The 22,273-nt window shown below is 40.5% G+C and overlaps 1 protein-coding gene across 1 annotated transcript; it reads right to left on the bottom strand.

The window, feature by feature from the left end:
- Window positions 1–802: 802 nt before the first annotated feature.
- On the bottom strand, window positions 803–10,139 carry dusp7 (dual specificity phosphatase 7). The gene is made up of 3 exons (XM_058055480.2): window positions 9,202–10,139; window positions 7,908–8,336; window positions 803–4,796 (listed from the first exon to the last, which is right to left on the bottom strand). The coding sequence occupies exons 1-3, from the start codon at window positions 9,605–9,607 to the stop codon at window positions 4,474–4,476; spliced, it is 1,158 nt and encodes a 385-aa protein (XP_057911463.1). The 5' UTR covers window positions 9,608–10,139; the 3' UTR covers window positions 803–4,473.
- Between the last annotated feature and the right edge of the window lie 12,134 nt (window positions 10,140–22,273).

Below are 22,273 nucleotides of genomic sequence, written 5' to 3'. Positions count from 1 at the left end.
TTGATGAAAACTCACGTTTCACTGACCTACGGTTACTCAACAATGACTCGAGTTTCACTTACTCATGAGTTGACGAAGACTCGAGTCTACTGATTCTCACAGGTTGATGAAAACTGGAGTTTCACTGACTCACAGGTTGACAAAGATTCGCATTGCACTAACTCTCAAGATCTATAAAGACTTAAATACTCTAGTTTCACTGACTCAGTTTGCCCAAGATTTGAGTTATGACGAAGTTGATGAGGACTCAAAGACTCACGTTTCAGACTCATGGGTACTCAATAAAGACTTGAGTGTTACTGACTCACGGGTAATAATAAAGAATTGAGTTGCACTGACTCGTTTATATTAATTCAGCGCCAAGTGTCAGTTTGACGAACGCTTGAATTTCCCTGACTCATGAGTATTTGAGGAAGACTCAACTTTCACTTACACGGGTACTTGACAGAGACTTGAGTTTTACCGACTCATGGATCCATTTCCACCGACTCACAAGTGGTTGTACAAATGCAAGCATCTGCTCATGACGGCTCTATGCCAGGTGACTCAAGTAAACAAAAATACTCGATTCTCTGCAGTAAGTAAAATGTATCGCGTTTCCCCATCCAGTAGCCTATAGAGCTGTGAAATATTTCTGCATAAATGCAAAAAGAAGAAAGATGACAGAGTGGTTAAATAAGTGGCTGCTGACTCCACAAAACAAAAACCTTTGTAGGCTCTTCCTCATTCCCGGTTAACGTTGGTAAGTACCGTACTACAAAGCATGCACCACACAGTTATTGAAGAGGCAGAAGGAACCATGTTAAAGAAAAAATAAGTCAATATTTATTACATTATAAACATGTTTCAATATAGTGTGCTGTACAATACATTGGGCCAATGGGGTTTCCTTCAGTAGACACAACCCAGTTTGCATGGCCTTTTTTTTTTTTTTTTTTTTTTTTTTTAAAAGAGCACGATACAAAACAGCGAGTCAACACGTGTGTGAAGCTGGAACACGATGCAAAGATGCATTGTCAAAAAAATCCCTGAAAATTCCCTCACTGAGGTAACTTTTTTAAAAAAAAAAACAAAAAAAAAAACAAAAATCACTTTTTTCTTTTTTTGTCTCCTCGTCATTCATCATGTTGACCCCGCCCCCCCCACACCCTCCCGTCCTGAGCACATTGACACCGAGATGATGTGGCTACAAGTTTTTAAGGACACAGAAACATCCGTTCCCGTGTTGTGGCAACATTTTCTTTTTTTAAAAGTTTCTTCTTTCATTGTTACAAAGACACTAAGCAGCTCGGAATCAATTGTATTGCCCCCCCCCCCCCAAAAAAACAGCTGTGTACTGAAATATAGTCCATCACACATTTTGCATATAAATTCATAACATATTTGATATATATATGAACATTAAAAGGCCACAGGAATAGCATAGAGCACATATCAAAAACAACAATTGTGGGACCTAGGGATGAGCATTTCACCATATTTACTTTTATTTTGGAAAATATTTTGAAATGGGATCCATTACATGAGACTGAATTAACAGTGCCTCTGCTGGTGGCAGCCAGGTAGTGCAGTCTATTTTGCTTTCATCGCAAACAATCAACTACTAATCCCATATTAACAATTAATAAAAGGATTATTATGATGCCCATCCCTGGTGTGTTTACATGCTGGAACTCCACTTATGAAAATAAATCAAGATAATAACGTGTTCAAATGTTCGTGTTGTCATCCAGGAAGTGCGTCAACGTGATATGGATGTCAGGTTTCGTAGAATTATATCAATATAGTACAAAAAAAAAAGCAAGTTTGAGGTCTTGTTTCTAACAAATACAAGCACTGGTATATTGCCGAGTAATAAAAGACCACCTTGGGTGACCCGTGGCGGTAAAAATACAAAATATTCTTACTGCCGATTCTGATTCAAACGACTCGATAGAACGAGTACTGAACAGTCATGTTAGAAAGAGATTATAAGGCCAGTTGAGACCAACCCTGTTCAGTACCAACTGCTGCACCTGCATTAAAAATAACGTTTATAGATGCCAGCTTTTTAGACGGTACAAACCTGCATCCCAGCACACAACTATGGTGCGTTCAAGGACTAGCAAGCAAAAGTATGACGAAAAAAAGCGAAACAGTGGTACATTTGTTCATTAAAAAAAAGAACTAATGAACATTTTGTTGAACTAAAAATCAGCCAAATTGCAGGGTCGTGAGTGCTGAATCGCGAATATGCGGGGATCCAAGGACAAGCCTTTTCTAGCTACCATCACTGATGTGCGAAGGACACAAAAATCGGAACCCTATGCATCATTCAAGCAAACTTTATGGCACAAAAATTCGAAATAATACTTGTCTTGCGTGGACCTCAGAGTACATTTGGATAAAAGCTACAGTTTCGTTCCTAGTTGCAAAAAAGGTTCCATTTTGAAAGGGTCATCCAAAAATCCTGTTATTTTAAAGCAACGTCCAACAACCTGTGGCTGAGTCATACAGCATGCTCAGCCATGTCAAATAATATACATCTCTTTACTAAGCTATTATGTATACATATATTTCTATATACCCAATTACGTCATATAATACTATATACTCAAGGCTTAAGGGTGATTCTGACAAAATCTCCTGTTCAGTTAAGTGCAGTTTTGGAGCAAAGACTACTGATGAGCCCCTTTCAAACAAAGATCCCGCATCAGAGCTGTAAGAAAGGACCCCGGCATTTATCCGACTGAAAGTGAAATATTACCGTAATAACGACAATAAAATACGTGTGTAAAAATTCACAAAAATGCCCCGTCTTGCTATGTGATATCCGGTTGTGCTTCCTCCATTCCCATTTTGTGTTGCTGCCTTTCATAAAGAACAGCACAACAGGGGAAAAAGGTGGAAAAATGTCGGGTTTTACTGGCAGTGTAAAAGGGGATTCCAGAGATTCCGCAAAACAGCTTGTTCCAATAGCTGAATTGTCAGACAGCGACAATAGCTTTGAACACAACAGAGTGAGAAAAGTTCTGCTTTTATGGCATTCCCTTTCACACAGGTGTCATCCTTGCTTTTTTAGGGTTCATGTACGACCTGACAAAGTGCTATGTTGACTGCCATATGTGCCGTTAACACAGAACAAGATGGCTTATTCAGGCTGTATAAAAAGTGTCTGCAAAGATACTCCTAAATTGGCGCATCACACCTGGCATTTATGCACCTTTGCCTTTTAAAAATAATCAAGACGGGAAATTTCTGTGTGCTTTCACACATTACAACAGCATCCCATCAGATATTTTAGTTGTGCCGTAAAACACTTTTTAAAAAGTCCCTTTTACACAGGTGCTGTTCTGTTACGGATACGACACAAATTGGAAAACTGCCTGGTTCGTACCACCATTTTGTGTAAGTGCCTTTCATACAGAACAGCAACAAACTGGGGAAAAAGGTGGCAAATGACCAGCTTTTACAGGCTGTGCAAAAGGGATTTACAGAGATACTGACAAATTGGCGCTTTACACAGCAACTACTTTCAACACACCAGTTGTGTGAGTCTGTCCAGCATTCCCTTTTACACAGCCGTCCCGGCTTTGATACTACTTTCAAACAACTTGCTGGTTTCCACTGGGAAGGAAATGGGTGAAAAAAATGAGTGCTTCAGCAGGCTGTGTGAAAGGGGCTTTGGATAGGTGGCTAAAATAAGTTGGGAAATGGTGGACTTTGTTATTTCAAAGTACAAAAGTTAAGAGGGAACCGGTTTGGCAAAACCTGAAAGCGGGAAGTTGCGCAATGAAAACGCAAAGTGGATAAGACTGGTCCTTCTCGTCGGGCGACATGAGGAAGGAACTAGCCTTCTTGGTCAAAAGTCAAATAGTACTCGAGTTGATTCAAACCTTTGGTCTCTTACTGGCCACGCCCCCCGCCCTCTTCCTCTATGCACGCCATTGGCTACACGTGTGTGCAAAGTGTTATTAGGTCAGACAATGTTCCTCTTTCCCTTTCGTTACTTTTTGGACAAAGATTATTCATATATTTACGATGTGTATATATATATGCGGATACATGAAAAATATACAAAAAAGCTAACTGAATATAGACACTTCTTCTAACATACAGTACAAATACTTTGTTAATTCCTTGGTTTGTAAATGATCCACTCTGAGCAGAGTGACACCTCCAAAGATCCTCCACTGTGCCTCATAACAGCGGCACATTTTTGTTTGTTTTTTTTGTTTTTCTCAGTCTCCTTGGCTTTTTGTTGCAACTTGATGAGAGCTGTCCTTATTCAAGCTTTCCATTAGCTCCAAAACTTTGTGCGACTTCCCTCCGAAAGCGGCTCCAGGCTCCGAGACGGCGAGCCTCCGGAGGCCAAAACATTCAATAAAAGCGGCTGGTAACGCCTCGCCGGGATAGGATACAGCGGCTGCAGCGGCCATGTTGTTACCATGGAAACATGATCACCTTCAAGGATGCCGTCTCCCTCCCCGACTGTCACGTGGACTCCAGCGTGTCCAGCTGGAACACGTTGTGGTTGGTGGGCGTGGTGAAGAAGAGCTGCTCGTTGGCGGCGGGCGACGTGGCGCGGTTGTTGTCGCACGGGCTGTTGAGGCCCAGCGTCCGCTCAAAGTCCAGCAGCTGGCCCATGAAGTTGAAGTTGGGCGAGATGTTGGACTTTTTGCGTTTGACAAAGTCGTAGGCGTCGTTGAGTGACAGGTTGAGCTTCTGCATCAGGTAGGCCACCGTCACCGTCACCGAGCGGCTGATCCCCGCCAGGCAGTGCACCAGGATGCCACACTTTTTGGAGCGAGCCTCGTCTACAAGGAAGCAAAACATAAAACCATCAGACCAACCTTCTTCTTAAGGTGGCGTACCGTAGAAAGGAATCAACTCGAGAGGATTCGGTGTACAGCTAGCATAAATTTACTATCCACTGAAAATAAGCTCAGCTGGGATAGGCTCCAGCACCCCCGCGAAAATGATTGAATGAACGAATTGTTCCAATGAGGGCCACATACTGAAAAATGAAAGGAAGAAGGGGTCGCTTTGATATTTTGGAAATGCTAAGAAGTTATATATAGTTCAAGAAAACAATATCTTTTCATCCCAATATTTTGACATTCTTCTTAAATGATAAAAAAAATGTATGCAGTAACTACAAAAATATTCTATTTATTCATATTGAATCCTACTTTGCGGAACCAATTAACTGCAGTAAACAAGGTTACAAGCTTACTGACTATGTTTCCATTTCTGCTGTTTTCTTTAAATTTTCCATCTATTTCAATTTTCTTTTTGTAAATTCTCCTAACTTCGACTTTATTACCATAATACTATAACTTTAATGGACACAGAACTGGAGGTAGCAGAGATGAGGATGCTGAGGTTCTCATTGGGAGTGACCAGGATGGATAGGATCAGGAGTGAGTACATAAGAGGGACATTACATGTAAGAAGCCTTGGAGATAAAGTCAGAGAGTCCAGACTGAGATGGTTGGGACATGTCCAGAGGAGAGATAGTGAATATATTGGTAGAAGGATGCTGCCAGGTAGGAGGCGTAGGAGGTTTATGGATGTAGATGGAGGAGGACATGAGGGTAGTTGGTGTGAGAGAAGACAGGGTTGGATGGAGGAGATTGACTGAAGGGAAAAGTCGAAAGAGAAAGAAGACGACTATAACTTTCATAATATCCAAACTTAAAAAAAATATCATTTTAAATTTTGATATTTTCGACTTTATGCCATGAAAAGTAGTTTTCTTGTCAAAAATGTTCTCTTTAGAAAAAATGGCTCCTGGCCTGCACTTTGGCCACCCTTGCAATACGCTATGTTGTTATTTTTTAACTTTTGTCAGTGATTCATTTCCTTTTAGACGTTTACGCTGCAGAGCTGCACCCTCAGTGTGCATCATTCACTTCTACACCGAGTGAATAACGTCACTTATTAATGAACTCGCTGCACTTTGTTATGTCTGCCCAGGCTCTCTGGGTGGAAGTGAGCAGAAAAAAAACATCACACTGGAAGTGGAAATGAACATAATCAAAAAGCTCTGATAATGTTGGCTGCACTTTTGGTCTTACGTTGTGACGTCTCTCATGAAGATTAGCCATGGTATCCTTGAGCATGTCAAAGGATCGGCTACTTTTCATTTATTATGTCCTTAAACGGCTTTACATTTATTAGCAGAGACCGTCCACAAGAAATGCTATGCACTGTATAATAATACATGCAGGCAATGCACTATATTATATAGCATATTCATATAAAACATGAAAAACACGGTAAGTTGCGGCTACATAGCGTATAACAACTCAAAGCATGAATGAAGCTTTTAAAAAGGTTACATGCTTTGAATCCAAAGTGACCTTCCCATGACAGAGCAAAGTCACGTGGATGCTCTTCTGCTTTCCAGCACTCCTACACAAACATAATCCTGCCTTCAAAACAACATCATGCATTATTAATAATCTATAGTCGTGTCCTCTTTGATGCCTCGCATCACTACAGGCCATTAGAGCGGCGTAAAGTGCGCCTCGTAGAGATATCCTTGTTCAATCTGTGACAAAAGATTTGACTTTTGACGAAAGAGAGCATCACATCACGGTCTCGCTTTTTCTTATTATTGTCATAATGCATAATTTTCCTCCTCAAGTAGCAGCATTGAGCATTACTGTTCTAAGTGCATTTATGAAAAGACAAAGGGCAAGTCAGGCCAAAGAAAAAGTCGTAAAGGCGTTCTCATTGACTCATTCTCTGGGACCGCATGACCGCATGCTGAAAGAATCCCTATGAATATGGGATGTGTGAAGCGGATTGTTGAAAAACTGTGTCATGAAGCAATGCAGGCAAAAAGGAGTGCTCTACTCGGATGCAACCAGCAGAGGCGCTGTTGCTTTGGTCTCAGCGAGTCAGCTCATTCATTCATTCATTTTCTTCCGCTTATGCTGGAGCCTATCCCAGCTGTCTTCGGGCAAGAGGCGGGGTACACCCTGGACAGATCGCCAGCCAATCACAGGGCACATATAGACAAACAACCATTCACACTCACATTTATACCTATGGACAATTTGGAGTCACTAATTAAGCTAGCATGAAAATAATCAGTGAAAACATGGATATTGTTTCTATTTATTATGACTGTCCATTTTCAATGTTGATCCAAATTAGGATTGTTTAGCCTTGGTGGAAGTCTCTGTTCTACTGATTTAGGCTATCTTCTTCAAATAATCAAGAGAAAATATGACGCAACAAGCAATGGTCGACTTTGTTCCCCAAAAGAACACATACTTCTGCTTATTGCAGCACGGTGGATATTAACCCGACTTTCACTTATGTAAATAATTCCCAATATCTTTACTTATAAGGCTGCACGGCGGTCGTGTGGTTAGCGTGCAGACCTCACAGCTAGGAGACCCAAGTTCAACCCCACTCTCGGCCATCTCTGTGTGGAGTTTGCATGTTCTCCCCGTGCATGCGTGGGTTTTCTCCGGGTACTCCGGTTTCCTCCCACATTCCAAAAACATGCTAGGTTAATTGGCGACTCCAAATTGTCCATAGGTATGAATGTGAGTGTGAATGGTTGTTTGTCTATATGTGCCCTCTTCTCTTGCCCGAAGACAGCTGGGATAGGCTCCAGCACCTCCCCCAACTCTTGTGAGGATAAGCGGTAGAAAATGAATTAATTAATGAATTAATCTTTACTTATATTATTATTACATATAGGGTAAAGTTAGGGTAAAGGTAAGGGTTAGTTCCCCTAAACCATTACTCTTTGCTACTTTGTGCTCCGTAGGGTTACGGTTTGGGTAAGGCTGAGGCTAAGGATCGGGGGGAGGGTTTAGGGGTTCATCCCGCTAACTATTGTTTAAATATGCATATTTATTGATATCGCTTACAAATCAAAAGTCAAAAGTTGTTGACCCACTTACCAATGAATGAAATGGCCTCAGGGAAAAACTGCGAGAGGTTCTGGCTCCAGTGATCCGAGATGGGGATTTGCTTGTACTTGAAGTCGCCCTCATGCTCAAACATGTTGGGCAGGTTGGGTGTGACGTTGAGGATGTACTTGATGTTGTACTTGCTCAGCACGTCCAGGTTGGCGGAATCCTTGGCGCAGCCCAGGTACAAGTACGGCAAGATCTGGACTGGAAACGCCGGCTGGTTGCTGGGCAGTGGGCTGCCTTCCGATTCTGTGGCGCTGACCGGCTCGCGATCCGACTCACCGTCAGAGCAGTCGGAACTGATGCGGAGTCCTCCCAGGCCAAGCACGGAGGACGGTGGGGAACTGCTGGGACAAGAACAGTCCAAGTTGGTCTCGCAGTGTTCAGGAAAGTCGGACTGGAACTTGTGGAAGCCTCCTGCAGGGGCCAAAGAAGACCATATATTAGCCATATTGTTATTCCTTAATGGTAAGTGTCAACCAAGACCATGTTTGTGAGCCGACTGAAGCTATAAGATGAGCAAACAGCTGAACCGATGTTCTCCATTGAGAGAAGCGAGCGTGGATGAGGGTTTTTTTGTGAATGGCACATCCAGCTTGTGGCTTCACTGGAGCATGCACGCACACACACACACACACACACCTCTGCTCACTGGTGTGTTTATATTAATTACACATCACACTGCTCCTTCACCAAGATGCCTTTTTTGTGGATGTTGCTGCATTCAGGGTTTTTTTTCCTCCTCTTCTTTTCATTCATGAAAAACAAGCCTGTCTTTACTTTATACTGAAGGAGAACAACATGGCGGTTGGTAGCTTGTAATTGAAAACAGCTTTTATTTGTCCCACTTTGTTCTTTTGAAGGGACAATTAGTGCACAGGTTCATTCTACAATACATCCTTTATTAAAATATTTTCACACCAAATACATGTATGTGTTTTTTAAGGATTGGTTATTGTGTCTGTATAATATTTGAAGTGAAAAAAGAGCAATAAAAAAAGAAATGATGGTTAAAATAGTCAACATAAATGTTCACTATTGATTATAAAAATCAAAACTTTGAAACTACAAAGCTGAAATTACATTTGATATTAATAGTACTATTTTAACATTGGCAGTTTTAGATACTCATTATTCACTATAATATTCTAACCAAACAAATTATCTTGTAAAAATGACAAAAAGTAATATTTTGCATTAAAAAGGGCCAAGAACAAGCATATATTCCTGTCTAAATGGAACAAACTATGGATCAGGAGGCCCATTTGGACCAACATCTCACCTTCCAGGTAGAAAGCCTTGCATCCATCGTCCCGGAGCTTCTGCAGCAGCAGCCCGAGCACGGAGCTCCCCAACCCGGACTCCTGTCGCTCGGGGGCGGCTTCGTCGTACAGAAGCACCACGTCCGTTTTGCAACGCTTGACGAACTTCTCCTTGTCTTCGTTGTTGGGGATGATGGAACGGATGGGTAGGTTTCCCTTCTTGAGTCTGCGGAGCATGAGGCCCGGGATGGCCACGTTGATGGCCGCCTCGATGTGCGACGACTCGTAGAGCTCATGCGGCCGGCAGTCGAGCAGCAGTAGCTGCGCGGCGGCCCCGGACTCGAGCTCCTCCTGGAGCCACTCGGCGCTCTTACTCATCGTCACGGTCACCATCACGCAGCCTCCCCGCGGGTGAGGGCTTCTCATCGGGGAAACGTTGCGGGGATATCCACCGCTGGTCCTTCTGTGACGTGAGGGGACAAGGTGGGGGTGAAATGAGAAATCACGGCGCTAAAGTTCGCTTCTTCCTCCTCTTGCCGCCACTTCCACTTGCACTCAGCCGACACACACGGATCCAACATGCCCCTCCAAGCCGGGCAGGGAACTCAAACATACAGACGCTTCCTCCCACTCCTCCAGCCCATCGACGTCCATTCGAGCTCCGAGGAAGATTACAAAAACACACCCAAAAACAGCGTCAAGAATCGGATTAGTGCAGCGTCGGTGAGCTGCCGTCCTGGCTCATAGCAGGGGAGGAGGGCGGGGGATAGATATCGGTTCGCGGTATATTCGAGGAGCGCCTCTGGGTCCTTGCTTGAGCTGGGCGCAGTTAAAGCGGCTGTGAGAGAGCTCCGGAGGAGAGGGCGGGGCCTGGAGATTTAAAGGAGCCGTGCACGGTTGACACCTCCACGGCCATTCACGAGCTTGGGACACATGGAGGATGCTGTTCACCTGCTTGTCCTAAAAGGTCAAATACACGTTTTTAATCTGAATTAATCAAATATACACACGCAGATTGCGGCATCAAGTACACCCGCACAATATTTTTTTGTTAAAAAGTTATCCTTTATAAATATAAGACTGTATTATGACTTATCAATATAAGACTGTATTATGACTTATCAATATAAGACTGTATTATGACTTATCAAGAAAATGGAAAATAATATTTGTATTCATCAATCATTATAAGACAAAACTACTTTTTTTACATATCTTGAATATTAATTATGTTTTATTCATCACAATTCCTCGGTTCAACGTTAGCTTAATGACTACTGTTCATTAATTGTCCATCCATCCATTTTCTATCGCTTATACTATACAAGGGTCGCGGGAGTGCTGGAGCCTATCCCAGCTGTCTCCAGGCAAAAGTCGCTAATTAACCTAGCATGTTTTTGGAATGTGGGAGGAAACCGGAATACCTGGAGAAAACCCATACATGCACGGGGAAAACATACACATGCAAACTCCACACAGAGTTGGCCGAGGGAGGAATTGAACTCGTGCCTCCTAGCTGTGTGGCCTGCGCGCTAACCACTCGTCCGCCGTGCAGCCCTAATTAATTGTGATTACTTTAAAATTAGCATCATAACTTGTGTTGTTCGCCAAAGTTGCATTCATACTGGTAGTTCTGTATTCTGGACTGGACCAAAAATTAAAAAAAAAACGTAAGAATTTTCCTAGACATTTATGACTTTGATAACTCAAATATTCCAAATCAAAATACCATCTTCTAGGTTGAATACATTTTCAAATTCTGCTATTTTTTAAACATTTTTTTTTCATAAAAATCTGCTAAAACACACAAGTATTTCATCATTTCAGCTTTTCATCCATACAGAAATGGCGTTATGGGTAACCTGAAATGTTTTTAAAATCTGATAAAATGTCAGCTTATGATTGCCTTGAAGACGAGCAATTTGCTTCTTTCTGAAAACAATGATGTCACTGACTCTTTGCCGTCACATGACCAGAAGTGGGCTTTGACGACAAGTGAACATAAAATGTGACTATTTTTTAGATTATGTCAATCGACATTCCCCTCATATTTTGTTGTACCAAACTCAAAAATGTATTACATAGTTTTTACCCAGTGATCCGTGATCCTTTCCCATCTGCGATTTATTATTCCGGTACAGTATGGACTCCAAAAAAACAAAAAATCCCTGGAACGTTTCCGTGTGGACAGTGCCTTAAAGAGCAGCATTGCATCATTTCATCATTAAAGCTCACGCTAATGTTAGGAAATGTTATCTTATGATCCCTCCATCTTTTCAATTTATGGATATGTCCAATATTGTTGACGCAAAAGGACAAAATTTCCAGGAAGTGCAACAATCGGGAAAAAAACAAATCCTTTATGTTATATGTGTCGTCAAAATATAAAGGGATCAAAGATGAGATCATGGAGAGAAAAGCCATGATGTGATAATGATGAAATGACAAGCAATGAAGCGCTTACAAAGGCTCCAAGGAAGTGGCCCTAACTTTTATACTGTAGGTGCTATTTGTGGCGCCCCCTATGGGTTATGTCCAAAATGCATAGAAAAACATGCTAGCATATGTCCTCAATGTTTCATAATCACTTGTCAAAGGTTCAATGACATAAGTTTAGGTTTTGTTTGATGTTTGGCAATCAAAATTTAAACACATGCTTGTTAGTTCCCTAAAAGCGAGTACCAAATTTTCACATGAAGAACTTAACAGTGGGGCTCACAGCTAGGAGACCAGGGTTCAATTCCACCCTTGGCCATCTCTGTGTGGAGTTTGCATGTTCTCCCCGTGCATGCATGGGTTTTCTCCGGGTACTCCGGTTTCCTCCCACATTCCAAAAACATGCTAGGTTAATTGGTGACTCCAAATTGTCCATAGGTATGAATGTGAGTGTGAATGGTTGTTTGTCTATATGTGCCCTGTGATTGGCTGGCGACCAGTCCAGGGTGTACCCCGCCTCTCGCGCGAAGACAGCTGGGATAGGCTCCAGCACCCCCGCAACCCTCGTGAAGAAAAAGCAGTCGAAAATGAATGAATGAACTTAACAGTGGGTGTATTGTAGAGCTGTGTGAGAAATTTCAAGTTAATTTTATATTTTGGCTTTACAAAAAAAAAAGAACCTAAAATGTCAGAAAACTGCCGTTGGCTGACAACCAGTCCAGGGTGTACCCCGCCTCTCACCCGAAGAAAGCTGGGATAGGCTTCAGAACCCCCGTGATCCTCGTGAAGATAAGCGGTATAGAAAATGGATGGATGTGCCAGAAAAGTAATAGCACAGGCAACGCAGTCGCCATGCATGCTGTGACAAATTTTCCCCCCTTTTGTGTTGAGCCATTCAGGAACAGAAGTTAGTCATGACTGCATACCCCACTAATGGTAGTAATAGGCTCTTTCCCTTGTTCTCACTGGGCATTTGACTATTTTTACTTCCCACTATAGAGTCACGGTCTACAGGAGTTCCATGAAAGCAAGTATCTGTAATCATACATTTTATGTTCACTGCTGCATTTAAAGGGTCAGACAGTACAAGTTGGTGTCGTGTAGCGCTGGAGGCCGCAGCAGAAGCAGCTGCTCTGCATGGCTGTGGCCACAGACCGGCGGTTAAAACCGTGGACGTGGTTACCGCCTCGGGCTACGACGACAACTGTGGCAGCCGAGCTGTGGCCGCCGGGTAACTTTAGCAGAGTGGTGCACGTTGTCTACGGGCAAAGGGGAGAGACGCCCGTGGTTTGAATATTTCTTATTTCATCCGCAGCTGGTTGAAAAACAAATGATGGCAACTTGTCTTCTCATAAAAGTAAAAAGGCACTGTTAGTCTGACTTTGAAGTTAGTAGAGTGGAACCCCCACACATTCGTGAATTGGTATTTACTGCTCTGCAAAGTTTGGGTAAAAAAAAATAAACTTTTTTCTTTCTACAGAAAGAAAGTTCTTTTATTCACCACAAGTCAATAAAAACAGCAAATATCATATGTTTGTGTTTTCCTTTATCTTGTCTTGTAATAATATATTAGTAAATAAATGTAAAAAATATATACACCGTATTTTCTGGACTATAAGTCGCTCCGGAGTATAGGTCACACAAGGCCAAAAATGCATAATAGAAGAAAAAAACATACATAAGTCGCACTGGAGTATAAGTCACATTTTTTGTGGGTAATTTATATTAGAAACTACTTGGCCAAAACAGACATTACGTCATCTTGGAAGGCAAGTTCTAACATTAATAAAATAATGGAAAACAGGCTGAATAGGTGTAAGATATGCTAACACAATGGTTATTCAGCTACACGAAAAATAAAAATAAACAGAAAAGGTGTCCAGTGTTTATGTAACATAAACAGTTTTTTTCATTTATAAGTCGCTCTGGAGTATAAGTTGCAGGAACAGCCAACCTATTAAAAAAAGTGTGATTTATAGTCAGGAAAATACGGTATATATAAATGTATATATATATATAGTGTAACCCGTGCCACATTTAAAAAATACAATTTAAAAAAACTCAAGAACACTGGAAAAAGAAAAAAATTCATAAATTCATAATATTAGAATACATTCATAATATTGATATACAAATTCAAACCATACAACAAACAAATTACGAGCATAATGTTGGGATACTTTGAAGAAAAACATTGTCACAATAATTTTCTCAATTTTAGTAACAAAACATAATAAAATAAATATTTTTGGTAAAAGATGATATTATAAGAATAAAGTGCAAATATTATGGAGAAAATGTCAGTGTTAGGAAAAAAATTGTAAAATCAGTAAAAATTTTAAAAAGAGGAGAGGAGAAAAAAAATAGAGGTTGTCACTTATAACACAAGCTGAGATGCTGGTTGGTTTTTTTTCTTGAAATATATGTAATTTATTAGCATATTTACATGGGTTAGTATGAATGTGAGTGTGAATGGTTGTTTGTCTATATGTGCCCTGTGATTGGCTGGGAAAAGTGTGTACACCCCTGTTATAGATCATCAAAGCATCGTGTTGCATCAACTTTTAACATTTTTAAAATGACATTTTTTGTCTTTTTGACAGAAAGTATCGTGCTGATAATTTCTCAGAGATTTGTTTCCATCTTTTCACTAGTGGTTTGGTGGATTCCAACCACTGACATGTCGTGTTGTGAATGAATGTGATGGACATGACATGTACTCTGTTTACACCATCCCCTGCTGTTACACAGCAACAAACCTCAACACTCTATCTGCCCGCTGCTTGTTTTTCTTGTGGTGGTACGCTAACCAGTTGTGAATAGCACTTGTAGCTAATATGTATGGAGAAACTCAGGAACAATGTACAAAAGTTTAAAAAAAACTGTGTACAATGACACATTCTGCTGCTAGATGATTGATTTCAGATCAACATTTGTAATAAAAGTGATTAGAGTCATCCCTAAACACACCTCACACACTTATTAAAAACATTTAAAGTATAAAATGTATAGGTGCCTTCCGTGTCAAATCTAGTGCTTCCGTAGCCAAACACAACTATGGTGCATTCAAGGACTTCAGAAAAAAGTCCGAAATCTCATCACTTGATGAAAAAAATCTGATCAGTGAAACATAAACACAGCGGTACATGTATGCAATGTATATTTTACAGATATTATCAATCAAAATATAAATTATTAGTGATTATTATCATAAAAAAAGGTCAATTTTCAGGGGAAAAAAAACGTGGGACTGTGAATGCTGAGGCATGAATCCACTGTATTCGGAATAGCGTAAGAAAAAGTGCTTCTAAAGACAATCCTCGGCATGCGCACGGAGGAGCTATCATGTTAGCATTATGGAGGCCACTGGGTCGTCACTCGGTCCCACCAGCAGTGACCTCATAGGACATCAGCAGGTTGTGACAGAGGCAGAGAGGAGGAAAAGAGGAACGTTTGATTTCCTCACAGCTGCAGGGAGAGAGGGGTGGAAGGGGGGATGCACCAGCTGCAGACAATGCTTCTCTTGACTGGCCACTGACTTACACGCACAACACACATACACACATACACACACCCCGCACGCAAACTACACAAACAGACAAGAGGGTGAAAAATGTTAGGGCTCTTATGTGCGCACACAACAGGCTCTGTTTGAGTGTGTGTGTGTGTGTGTGTGTGTGTAGTAGCCACTCGCTGTGTTTGTATACAAGCTGCCTGGAACATTTTGAACTTTACTCACGTCCACGGGCGTGTGTGGAATCATTGTTGTAGAGGTGCCGCATCGTGACAACCTGATGAGCATCAGCTACGAAGAGGCTCCACCAGATATCTCCCATTTCATGATCTCTAGTCATTAGTTGAGCAGCAGTACTGTGGAACATGTGGAGAGTATTGCTGGAGCATCCTGTTCTTGAAGGGTTACGGTAATCCAGCCTAGTAGTCCAAAAAGAGTATGGATTACATACGTATATTCATAGCTATTCAGGTAAAAGTGTGTATACGCTCACAACTTACCAAGGACAACTTTGTAGATAGGAAAAACAAAGGCTTCGCTACACTTTGTAAAATAAAGGCCGTGAGTCAGCCAGACATGCGAGCTACATGCCCATCATTCATAATCTTAATGTGATTTCTTTCCTGTTTCTGTGCATTCTAACAAGAGAAAACATGTTAATATGAGCTAGCTAACAATGCATGTCATTGGGATCAACCTATGTTACACCCGCAAATGTAATAATTGCCTACAAACGTAATAAACCACAAACATAATACTAATCTGCAGCTTTGTAATAACTATATAACAAATAACAAATGTAATAACTATTACATTTGCAGGAAATTCAGTATTACGTTTGCAGTGGGCAAATTTTATTATGTTTGTGGGAAATTTATTACATTTACGGGATTATTACATTCAAAGCTGCAGATTTGTATTACGTTTGCGTGTGAAACAAACCTATTTCAACTAAGTAGCGCGACACAATGGCCGCTTTCATTGGGATGGCTGTATCTTCCAGCACAAGCCTTGTGCTCCAGGTAACGAGGAACATCTTGTTGAGAACTTGTTGTATTACTCCTCCAGGTAAATATAGTTTGTGGTGTTAGCTGCTACAATAACAATATCGCTGTAGCTTGGTTAGCATACCGAAGTCAGTTTTTTTTTAAGGGTTTTTTGTTAGGGCTTTATCGCTACCAACGGTCCACATAAAAGATGCTATTAACATCAGCATGGATCCGCTGATAAGAAGCATCTAGGTGCAACTAGGGGAACAGGGACAAGGATTACAGACTGCTGTTCCTGGACTTCAGCTCAGTTAACAATACTGGTGAACAAACTGGCAGATTCTTATATCTGAAAAAACACTTCCTGTCTGCCAGTTTCAAGAAAAAGTGTGGTATTGCGTAGTATTATGGTTTTTATGGTTGTGTAATATATAAGTTCATAGATAAGCCCAACATTTAGATGGTAAAATGTTTCCATATGATTGGGTGGTCAACACATTTCACTGCAGTTTTTGTACTATATCAGTTATCATAACAAACTAGTCCATAATGGCGTTAATGTATCATTATCGATCGAGCGCCCAAACAAAGTACCCAATACCTGTTGCTGACTCACTGTCCCTGCATCCTTTATTAAGTACGGCGACCGTGGGGCCAAAACATTTTGCGAGTGCCAGCAATTTGATAAAGGTGAGGGATACTATTAATATATTTTTAAGTTTTTTGGGACAAATTAACTGGATTTTTATTTTCTATGAAAAAAATAGCTTTGTTTTTTCTACATTTCGGTTTCTGTCACAACTTTTGGACGGAACTAATAACAAAAACTGAGTTATCTTAAATTATAGTTTCATTTTTCTTATATTGTTATTGGAGGAATGACAAGTTCTTGTGTTATGTAACAGAAGTCATGAGGTCATTATTGAAAGTGTTCAGGATGTTGAAGCGATCATTCAGAGTGGCATCAGGCTACCTTTGACCAGGCCTTACCGCTTTGTTAGTTGCCACGGTAACATAACAGGGTGAGGCGCTTGCGTGTGTTTGCTCTCCAGCTTGATTAGATTTAGTTGAGGGGGGGGGGCGAACAAAAAAAAGATATATATTATCAAATAAAGGCCTGATGCGGTTGCAGTGAGCACTCGCTCAGTCAAAGTGGCAACACACGCTGTGTTTTTCTTGGTGTCTGCAGGTTAGATGAGTCATTCTGTCTTTATTAACATTGACTCTTTGACAGACACCTCCTTTCTCTTTAAGGACATTCTGTGGTTGCTTCACTCACTCTGGGCTCCGCAGTGTCACTCACAGTCGGGATTGTTTTTCTTCTTCTTAAAAAAACACTTGCTGTCACGGAATGAAGTGAAGAACATACATGCAGTCCTTGTGTTACGATGTTCCTTGTTATGACACACTTGTCATAAATTATTAATACTGTACAAAAAGAAAAAAAATAGTGTTTGCAGCGGAGGAATACGTAGTCAAGCTTTGCTACACTGAGGAAAGACATTTTTTTTGGTTAACCTTTTTCCGATATTTGCCAGGTCAGACACCAAAACTCAATTATTATCGGATAATGTTTTAGACTACCCAGGTCATTGAGAGGTCAAGAAATAAACTTCCCTCCTTTGATCAAATAGTCAGCAAGCTAATTCTGTCAAAAATTAAGAACAATATAGAGTACAGTGCAAAAACATGCAGAACCATTAATGATAATTTTTATTTTATTTTATTTTCTGTTGGTGAGCTTCGCTATAGAAACGTTGCATAGCGGTCTCAGTTTTTTTGGTACCTCTGTATTCATTTATTTTTCATCCGATTCAGACTATTTAAGCATCAAATCGTTCAACTTGTTCGGGACATCGATGGCAACATTTCAGTTTTTTCAAAAAGTTCCCAGATTTTCAAAAAATCCAACAAATCCACATATTTTTTTCCATAGAAAATGAATGGTCAAATTTTCAATCTTCTGCCATTCGGAAATTTTTTAACCAATTCGGATCACATGCAAGACAGATTACTCAAATCACTGTTAAATTAGTTTTTCTGCTAATTTTTTTGCTCTGCGTCATCAGGTGTCTGTCTTTTCTTTGAAAATGACATCAGGCCCCCTCCTCTATCACAAACATCAAAGGAAGCCCACATATCCAATTTACTACATCAGAAAGTCTATCTTAACTATTTACAATTGATAGTTTTTTAAATTAGATGAGCATTTATACTGTATTTATGACGGGATTAATCTATGTGGAAACCATGGAAACACTTCCTGAGTCTCTTCTTCATCGCTCACATAAAACTGTTGCTCCTACGCATTGAGAGGAGCCAGATGAGGTGGTCCAGGCATCTGGTTAGGATGTCTCCCGGACGCCTCCCTGGGGAGGAGTTCAGGGCATGTTCAACCGGTAGATCCAGGACACGTTGGAGAAACGATGTCTCTCAAATGGCCGGGAGAAGATGGATGAAGGAACTGGGGGAAAGGGAAGTCTGGGCTTCTGCCCCTGCGACTTGGATAAGCAGAAAATGATGGATGGATATTCCCACACTAAAACTCAAACTAATTCGTACGTATGACCGAGGAAATTCTGCAATATATATATATATATATAATATTCCATATCAAAATGTCTGCAATGTTGAATACGTTGGTTGTTTTTTTTATCCTGCTATTTTGACCAGCTTCGATTTCACAAAAAAACGTCAACTGAACCACATCAAACTTCACTTAGACAGACCGAGACCCAGTCAGCTAAACGAACCGTACCAGCAGAGCCAACGTACCAGATTTCTGAACACACCCTGATATAAACTGGATGGAATTTTTCACAGAAATGAAGAAATCTGTATGTCTATGTAAAACAAGGAATATTCCTGGAAATGTCTAAATATGCGTATTCCCATGATCAGCTGCAGTTGTACAACCAGTCGTGCTTTTGTCATCCGTTCCCAAAAACACACGCTGCTTCAGCGTCAGTTCTTGATCTCAAGTCATGAATTCAGCTGAGACTTCTCTGTAGAGTTCACATTGCAAGCACGTGTACACATCTCTTCAACACACACACACACACACACACACACACACAGTACACTCTCCTGCTACAATCTTTGATATTCCTGAGAAATTGTACGCCTTCAGTGCTACCACTGGCAATTACACATATAGTACATCTATAAGTCAGTCAAATTCTAAAAATGATTTCACCAATTATCTCTTTTATTCCCTGGGGGGTTAATCATCGTGGGTTATTATCATTCTTGATAATAACCCAAATCATCAAGAGATGTCAAACCCAAAAGTTCTTACAACTATGGCATTGTACTGCAAAAAAACAGTGCTTTTAGGCATTCCATGTTGTCATGGTCATTGTATTCTTCAGGTAACATACTTGTAGTGGTACCAGAAACTAGGTTGGTATTATATATATTTTTTGCAAATGTAGGCTAGGCTAGTTATTGTGACACATCATCAGTAGGGTAAAACTAACCTCGACTAACCTCGACCACGATGGTCTAATCCCAGCACACGTTCGCGATTAGCGGGTGAACAATCAAACCCTTGGTGAATTCTGCTACAATACCAGGGGTATTGTGAGAGGAATGAAGTACTTTCACGACCAATGTGTACAAATGTGTCGTATTCAACATGCAATTTGCGTCTTCAATACGTTCATATGCTTCACATTTTGATGCATTTCACTGATTTCAGTTCACTATCAGTATTAGTATTAGTTTTCTGACTCACTGATTGGCTGGGGAAAATCACATGGTTCTCTACCTTAATCTAATGCCTAATGTGTCCGTTTGGATTTTATGACTTCCCAAATACGATTCCTTCACCACATATTCCACTTCAAAGATTAATGCTCTATAAATGCACACTTTGGATATATAAGACTGAGAAAGTCCAGTCCAGGATGTATACCGCCACATCCAAAGACAGCTGGGATAGGCTCCAGCATACCCGCAACCCTAGGACAAGTGATACGGATGGAAGATGAAGAATTTTGTGTTGAGTATTTCTCACATGGAAGATACCTTTGTGGAACATGACTATATGAGGATCATACATTTATGGCTGGTGAATGATGGATTCTGTTGACTGGCTGCCCTAAATTATGAGTTTGTGAGCGAGTGGCTGACCTTTAGAGCGGAGGGAATATGAGGTGAGGCTTGGGGGAGGGGGGGGGGGTTGCCGTTTTATCAGAGGCTTTGTTTTATGGGTTGGCTGGGTTGTCAAGCAGGGGGTCATCCATTTGAAAATGTACACAGGCTACACATTCAAGTGCTTTTAAGACTGGATTTACTACTACAAGGTTCAAGTAGCACTACTTCCATTTCTTGTCTTCCTCGTGAGGGAATGGGATATTCTCAAATCGGAGTGAGGCCTCTTATGATTGTGGATAAATATCTGACCTGAATCGCCAACACACCCACAGTGAATAAAACATGACATAAATATAATAGACTACCGGTACAAATATACCACTCAAAAAAGCTACAATAAAACTTTTATTGTAAATGTTGATGCAAAATTGGAGAAAGTTAACTTCTAGCTAGCAGCATCGTAGTCCAGGCTTGATTAGTGTGTCAAAAATAGACATGTTTATGGGATTAGGGTATTAAACTAATCCCTCATTTATCACTGTTAATTCGTTCCTAGACCTTACTATGATAAGTGAATTAACTAATTGAATTGAATTTACTAACCCTAACGCTAATAGAATTGCTTATTTACAGAAAAAAATGTTTATGACAATCTAAATACAAGCTTTAACATCATTAGAGTCCTCTAGGCATGAAATAACACCCCTATAGTAACCTTTACACACCTATTTCCCAATATAGTGCACATAATAAGAGAAAACAATGTATGTGTTGCTGTAAATGTTTTCCGGTGGAGGGTGGAAAGGGAGTTCAGTTGAGGGGGGGGGGGGGGGGGGGGGGTTCAGAGTTGAGTTTTAGCTTGGCGTGGGTTACGGCCGCAACACTAGCACTATTGTACCTGTACCTACCTTCAAACCTGCAATAAAGGAATGCTATTCTGCCGATCAAGGCTGGTGCTTGTGTATCCCACCGAACATTATAGTAACATTACTGTGACAAGTGTGGGATACTACATATAGTGACGTGGTCTATGAATGCCATACAGTATATGTTTGGATTCATTGCCAATATAACAATAGTCTATTAAAGCGGAAAGGTTTTTCAGAACTTGTTTTTTCCTAAATATATTCATTAATAAATCATGTTGTTTTGTTGATGAATATGGTCTAATATTAGTACAAAATGCACATAATTAAACACGTTACATACTATATTGTTCTAACTTGAGCATTTTCAAGCACCAAAATTGCTAAATGAAGTAAAATACACTATTGAACATGAAATACTGTTTACATTTGGTACAATAGAGTTGCATAGCCAATATTAAATACAGATAATAAAGCTGATTAGTTGTTTACTTTGCATTTTGGATAGGTACTTTCAGCTCAAGAAAACATGAGAAAATATTGTTGAATTTATTCAAATACTGCTTACGTATTTACTGATGTTTTACTCGACATGAATCACAATTCTATATTTTTATCAGGTGTTTTTGTTCTTGGCTGGAGGTTACTCAGTGTGCTTTGTATTTGCACAGAGGCTCCCTCCATCCATTCACTCACTTAGCCAATGGAAAAGATGGTTTTGGAGCAGAAGCCCAGAAGCGTGGGTTGAAGCAGCACCGTGCCAGAAAAACCTCAGCAACTGTTGACAAGCATGGCTCAGTTTCTCAAAAGGGAGGAGAGTGCGGTGAGTGGAGTGCAGCGTAGTGGGAGTGGAGTGGTGGGACGAGGAGGAGGGATGGGGGGGGTTCAGGAAATGAGGCACGAAGGAAATTGGCCAAAGCTAGAGCTGGTCCAAGAAGGCGATGACGAGAAAACGGATGTTTGAACACGTTTAAAAACACCCAGGTGATGTAATCTTTTAAGTGTCATTTTTACGCCTTTATAATGCTTTCATTAAAAAAAAAACTAACTTATATAGTAAGACTACTCAATTAAAATAATGATGTATCCTTACTGGATTATACTTTTCCAACCAGTATTAGAATATAATCACTATTGACAGTAACGGCGCTAAAAATAAGTGTTACTATTGTTTTCTATTAACAAGTCA

The sequence above is a fragment of the Doryrhamphus excisus genome, linkage group LG18, assembly GCF_037039965.1.
Source record: "Doryrhamphus excisus strain RoL-2023G ecotype Guam linkage group LG18, RoL_Dexc_Guam_v1.1, whole genome shotgun sequence".
Taxonomy (NCBI): domain Eukaryota; kingdom Metazoa; phylum Chordata; class Actinopteri; order Syngnathiformes; family Syngnathidae; genus Doryrhamphus; species Doryrhamphus excisus.
Note: the sequence above shows the minus strand (reverse complement) of the source record. Positions and strands in the feature narration are given on the sequence as shown.

Excerpts from the sequence above, each read along its gene's own strand:
- dusp7 (XM_058055480.2), bottom strand. The coding sequence starts at position 9,607 with ATGAGAAGCCCTCACCCGCGGGGAGGCTGCGTGATGGTGACCGTGACG. Across the intron at positions 8,337-9,201 it reads CAAGGCTTTCTACCTGGAAG|GAGGCTTCCACAAGTTCCAG; the intron begins GTGAGATGTTGG and ends TGGCCCCTGCAG. Across the intron at positions 4,797-7,907 it reads TGAGGCCATTTCATTCATTG|ACGAGGCTCGCTCCAAAAAG; the intron begins GTAAGTGGGTCA and ends GCTTCCTTGTAG.